The sequence below is a fragment of the Octopus bimaculoides genome, chromosome 8, assembly GCF_001194135.2.
Source record: "Octopus bimaculoides isolate UCB-OBI-ISO-001 chromosome 8, ASM119413v2, whole genome shotgun sequence".
In the NCBI taxonomy this organism is placed as follows: Eukaryota; Metazoa; Mollusca; class Cephalopoda; order Octopoda; family Octopodidae; genus Octopus; species Octopus bimaculoides.
In genome coordinates this window covers 28,528,728-28,535,158 of record NC_068988.1, presented here as the reverse complement: position 1 = coordinate 28,535,158, position 6,431 = coordinate 28,528,728, and the positions used below count along the sequence as shown (strand labels likewise).

Genomic DNA, 6,431 nt, shown 5'->3' with positions numbered 1-6,431 from the left:
TATACGAATGGCTTCTTTCAGTTTCTGTCTACCAAAATCCATTCACAAGGCTTTGGTTGGCCCGAGGCTATAGTAGAAGACATTTGCCCCAGGTGCCATGCAGTGGGACTGAGCCCGAAACTATGTGTTGGTAAGCAAGCTTCTTACCACACAGCTGTTCGTCACATACATGTTTTAGATTGTGGTTACATTTCGACAAAGAGATTTGACATATTTTTTAATAATTTTGTAATAATTATTTAGTTGATTATTTACTCTCTATAAGTGCAGGCATGGCTGTGTGATAAGAAGCTCGGTTGGCAACCACATGGTTCTGGGTTCAGTCCCACTGTGTAGCACTTCAACGAGTATCTTTGACAATAGCCTCAGACCAACCAATGCTTTCTGAATGAATTTGGTAGACAGAAACTGTGTGGAAGTCTGTTGTTTGTATAAGGGTATATGTATGTCCATGTGTGTGTGGGGGGGGGTGTTTGTGTTTGTTCCCCACCACCACCATCATGGTGTTGATTTGTTTATATGCCCATAACTTAACAGTTTGGCAAAAAAGATCAATAAAATAAAGACCAGCCCTTTTAAAAGAATAAGTTCTGGGGTCAATCTGATTGGTCAAAACTCTTCAAGGTGGTGCCCAGCATGGCTGCAGTCCAATGGCTGAAACAAATTAAAGATAAAAAATAAAGACTCTTTTCTTCTTCATTGAATTGTCATATTTTCTTTCCTTTTTTTTTTCCTTCAGTTCTTACTTTGAGAAAATTCAAAACGTTTTTACTGAGATCCTTGATGAGTCGACTTCGGAGAAAATGAATTATGCTTCCACCCTTCAACGTATACTGCAATATCCTTTACACAGGCCTAATGAATATGGCCATATGATAAATAAATTATCTCTGGGATACCCATCAGTGAGTTTTATTATATATTATCTTCTCTTGAATATTCTTGGTAAATGTGATAGGAATAGAAATGTTTGTGGTTTGCTATACTCTATCATTATCATCATCATCAACATCATAGGTGAGGTGTGGTTGGGTGGTAAGAGGCTTGCTTCTCAACCACATGGTTCTGGGTTCAGTCCCAATGCATGGCACTTTTGGTGTGTGTCCTACTATAGCACTGGGCTGACCAAAGCCTTGTTAGTGGATTTCGTAAACAGAAATTGAAAGAAGCTTGTTGTATATATATATATATATATATATATATAGGTGAGTAGACAAACAAAAGAAGGGCCCCAAAACGGTTTGGTTCAGACTCCCTGGAAATTTGACTGGGGACTGGTGAGCCAGTGGCTGCACCAGGCTCAATCTGATCTGGCAAAGTTTCTACAGCTGGATGCCCTTCCTAATGCCAATCCCGCCGAGAGTGTAGTCGGTGCTTTTTACGTGCTACCATCATGAGGGTTAGTCAGGTGGTTCTGGCAATGACCACGCTCAAAAGGTGTTTTTACATGCTACCTGCATGGGAGCCAGTCTGGCGGCACTGGCAATGACCACACTCAAATGTTGTTTTTCATATGCCACCGGCACGGGAGCCAATCCGTGGCCCTGGCAACAAACACGCTCGGATGTACTTTTAATGTTCTACTGGCATGAGTGCCAATCAGGCATTACTGTCATCGGCCATGTCAGCAATTTTGATTTGTTTACACTTTCTTCAGTAGGTCTTCACAAGCAAAGTTCATTACCCAATGAATGAGGGGCTGGTTACACCCCATATTTGGATGTGCTTTTAACATTCCACTGGCATGAGTGCCAATCAGGCGGTACTGTCATCGGCCTTATGTGTAATTTTTGTATGTATGTGTGTATGTGTATATATGTGTGCCTGTGTTTGTGCATATTCTTGTCTTGATGTCTCGGTTGTAAACAAACATCACTATCATATAAGTGACATTATTCTTTTCTAGTCTCCCATGAAAAGCATGCCTGACCAAAGGGAAATATTACCTTGCTTGGAAACAGGTGAGGGTTGGTGAGAGGAAGGGCATCTGGCCATAGAAAATCTGTCTCCACAAATTCCTTCTGAGCCATAAGTTCCACATAGTGGGACTGAACCCAAAACCAATAACAAGTATAATTATGATGACCACAAAGATATCAAGAGGAGTGTTTCTTCAAGAATGGGCATCTAACTCAAAGAAAAATCTAATATGGGATTGTAAAGAGCACCTGTGTTGGCACCACGTAATAAAGCACCCATGCTTGTACCACATAAAATAAAGCATCTGTGCTGACATTGCATTAAAAAAAGGCACCCATGCAGGTGCCACTTTGGAGAAGAAGCTGTGCCGGTACCACTTGAAAAAGCACCTGTGCCAGTTCCACATTCAATAGCTCCCATACCAGTGTCCTGTAAAAAGCCCCCTCTCCACTCTGTAAAGTGGTTGGTATTAGGAAAGGTATCTCACCATAGAAACCTTTGCCATAACAGTTGACTGTTTGCCAGCTCCTGTCATATCATTCAATCCATGCCAGCATGGAAATGATGGTGATGAAGATTGCCACAAAGATATCAAGATGAGTCATTCTTCAAGAATGGGCAGCTAACTTACAGAAAAATCTTGTATGCGATTGTTTGTTATTGTAATATCATATCTAATAAATGTTTTTCAATGCATCATATTTCATTGTTATTCTTCTTATGTTAGAATTGTTTCCTTAGGTTTTTCTTCTCTCTTTTAGGATTCCGAGATGAGGTCTCTACTGAATTCTATATCTATCAAGTGGGATACGTTGAAAATGTCTTCTACAGAGGAGCACAATATTGCAGACAAAACTCGGCTGTTCTGGGAGAGCAGCTCACAGAAATTAGTGGTCAGTTTACCATTTGTCTCTGTCTCTCTTACGCTTTCACTTAACTTAATTTTGTCCAATATACGCTAACATACAAAGAAATTCATACACTCATATTACAGTTATTTAGATAACTGACATAAGTCATGGTTCACCTGAAACAGCTGTCAAGATAAGACTGTTGCATCATTCTTTTTGTTTATTTGTATTCCATGTAAATTCACTCATTAAGCCTAGCTTTGTTTATCTGCCTTTTTACTTCCATACACACTCAACAAAGATCATTCTTATGGTGAACTTGCTACACCAAAACCACCTGCCCCAGATATAGGAGTTAAGAATTAAGTTCTCATTTATTTGAGCACTACTCCATGAATATTAACACCCCACTTGCTTTAGTGTTCTCCAACACACTCTTTATATATAATAATTATAATTATAATAATTGCTTAAGTAACGGGAAGATGCATTAATCCATCTTCTTGTTACTTATGCAATTATTATTATTATCTCAACTGACACTGCAGAATTCATGAAGTAGATCCAACAGAAACACACCCCAACAGTGGATGACACCAAGGAGCCCAAACTCAACACTTCCACACATTAATCAACATATACCCGTTAATCCAAAAATATTAAATATATATATATATATATATAAATATGAGGTTCTTGGATCAGTATAATCAATTATACATGTGTCCTAATCATATCCCAATGAAAGAAATCAATGATATTTATAATCCTTATCCTTTGATAATATTTGCAGGACGCTCTTCGTACCCCTGAAAGACGACTCCTGTATGACACCAAGCAGAATCCTCTGACCCAGGCCAGTGCAGGACGGTTCTTCGTCCATAACTTCCACCTTTTCAATGACATCTTTGTACATATCCATGTGAGTATTCAGCTAAATTTTTATCTTTTGAGCTTTTAGATAAAAAAGATGATCTAATCATACATGAGCACAGATTTGACTCTGTGGCCAAGAAGTTTGCATTGCTTTGCAATCACATAGTTGCAGTTATGAAGTTTTCATCCTTTGGTATCGGTAAAATAAAGTAACAGTCAGGTACTAGGGTTGATGTAATTTTCTTGTCCCCTCCCCTCAAAATTACTGAGCTTGAACTCTGCTTTGGATTTGTGTCCTGTCTAGGAGAAATGTTGTGATTCCAGTCATTTCATCATCATCATCATCATCATTTAATGTCCGCTTTGCATGCTAGCATGGGTTGGACGATTTGACTGAGGACTGGTGAAACCAGATGGCTACACCAGGCTCCAATCTGATTTGACAGAGTGTATACAGCTGGATGCCCTTCCTAACGCCAACCACTCTGAGAGTGTAGTGGGTGCGTTTATGTGCCACCGGCACGAAGGCCAGTCAGACGGTACTGGCAACGGCCACGCTCAAAATGGTGTATTTTACATGCCACCCGCACAAGAGCCAGTCCAGTGGCACTGAAAATTGGGTAACCAACATAGTAAGCCCTGAGGCTCAAGAAAAATAAAGAATAATGTAAAAGGTCTTTAGTATTATTGGTAAAAATAGTCAATAGTCATAAGTGGTAGTTTGGGAATAAAACTGACTTTATTTGTTTGATCTATATCAGTGTGTGAAGGTGCATGGCCTTGTGGTTAGGGTGTTGCACTCATGATTGGTAGATCAGGGGTTCAATTCCCTGATCAGGCAATACATTGTGTTCTTGAACAAAACACTTCATTTCACATTGTCCCAGTCCCCCTTTTGATTGGTGGGGAATGTTGGCCTGCTTACCTAGCCGGTGGGGTGGTGTCGTTTGAGGGCTAAAACAATGCAAAGTGCATTGTGACCAGCGATGTGTAACAACATCTGAAAGTCTAGTCGGTCACATGATCACATGATTTCAATGTAAATTTTTGTCTTTTTTTTTCTTTTCTGTTTTTTTTTTCTGCAGGGATCTGCAATTAATGAATTTCCTCTTGAAACTGTATGGGTAGACACCTCTTCGGAATCGGAACAAACACAGTAAGTATCTGTGGGTGTATATACATACATACATCTTAGTTTAAAAGTTGTATGAGTATATTTGGTAGACGGAAACTGAAAGAAGCTTGCCATGTGTGTGTGTGTGTGTGTGTGTGTGTGTGTGTGAAGTCATATATAAAGTCATGAGTTTGATTCCTGGCAATGCATTCTGACCTTGAGCAAGATCCTTTATTTCAAGTTACTCCAGTCCACTCAGCTGGCAAAAATAAGTTGTACGCGTAATTTAAAATAGGTAAGTTTTGTCACATTCTGTATCACACTGAACATAAGAACTACATAAAGGGTATGATGATGATGATGATGATGACAGCAGCAACAATGGTTTCTCACATCATGCATAGTTATCAATATAAACTAGCAGCAAGGCAGTAAGCTGGCAGAATCATTAGCATGCTGGGAAATATGCTTAGCAGCATTTCATGTCTTTCATTTTGAGTTCAAATCCTGCCAAAGTCAGCTTTACTTTTTATTCTTTCAGGGTCAATAAAATAAGGACCAGTTGAGCACTGGAGTCAATGTAATCGACTAGCCCCTCCCCCCATAAATTGCTGGCCTTGTGCCAAAATGTGGAAGCACTATAGACTTGCAGTAGTTTCTTCAGATTCTGGTGTATTCTTCTTATCTTCTACATTTTATTTCTTTAACTAAATTCATTTTCTTTTCTCTTCAGAGATTCTCTTCAAATCATTACTCCTGAAGAAACCTTCGTTCTGACTGTCACCTCATCTGCTAGCAAAGTAAGTGAACAACAGATTTGTTGGATTTTGGCATATTTTAGAGCATGCATGGTCAACCTGCGACCTGCGGGCCACATGCAACCCTCGACATGTTGCAGTGTGACCCTCAATGAGTTTCTAGGTTACTAATTTCATACTAAGACAAATAAAATTAAGAAGAATTGCAAAAAATTCAGTGTAAAGTGGGCAAGTAATATTTCATGCATATGTGTTTTATCATTTGGCCCTCTCTCACTTGGAAATGGTACGATGCGGCCCCAAGTTGATGAATAGTTGCTCATTCCTGGTTTAGAGGCTAAGAACTTCTTTAAAGTAATCACTTTTATTCATGTTTTTTTCTTTTATCCTTTATCTTTTGCTTGTTTCAGTCATTAGACTGTGGCCATGCTGGGGCACTGCCTTGAATTTTAGTTGAACAAGTCAACCCCAGTAATTTTTTCCTTTTTTTTTTAAGCCTGGTACTTGTTCTATCAGTATCTTTTGCCAAACTGCTAAGTTATGGGAACGTAAACACATCAACACTGGTTGTTAAGCAGTGGTGGTGGTGGTGGTGGGGGCAACAAACACACACACACACACACACACACACACACACACACACGCACACATGCAAACAACAGGCTTCTTTTAGTTTCCATCTACCAAATCCACTCACAAGGTTTTGGTCAGCCTGAATCTATAGTAGCAGACACATGTCCCAGGCGCCACACAGTGGGACTGAATCTGGAACCTTGTGGCTGTATGTATGTATATGTTTGTATATCTGTGTTTGTCCCCACCACCATCACTTGACAACTGATGTTGGTATGTTTGCATCCCTGTAACTTAGCGGTTCGGCAAAAGATGCTGATAGAATAAGTACTAGGCTTA

The 6,431-nt window shown here is 39.6% G+C and overlaps 1 protein-coding gene across 2 annotated transcripts in view; it reads left to right on the top strand.

Moving 5' to 3' along the window:
* LOC106871355 (alsin) overlaps nucleotides 1–6,431 on the top strand; it is a 92,992-nt gene that overhangs the window by 63,451 nt on the left and 23,110 nt on the right. For both annotated transcript variants that reach the window (XM_052970013.1, XM_052970012.1), the window contains exons 12-16: nucleotides 740–905; nucleotides 2,682–2,813; nucleotides 3,565–3,693; nucleotides 4,733–4,803; nucleotides 5,495–5,561. In XM_052970013.1, coding sequence (XP_052825973.1) covers nucleotides 740–905; nucleotides 2,682–2,813; nucleotides 3,565–3,693; nucleotides 4,733–4,803; nucleotides 5,495–5,561 — 565 coding nt within the window. The remainder of the gene's footprint in view (nucleotides 1–739; nucleotides 906–2,681; nucleotides 2,814–3,564; nucleotides 3,694–4,732; nucleotides 4,804–5,494; nucleotides 5,562–6,431) is intronic.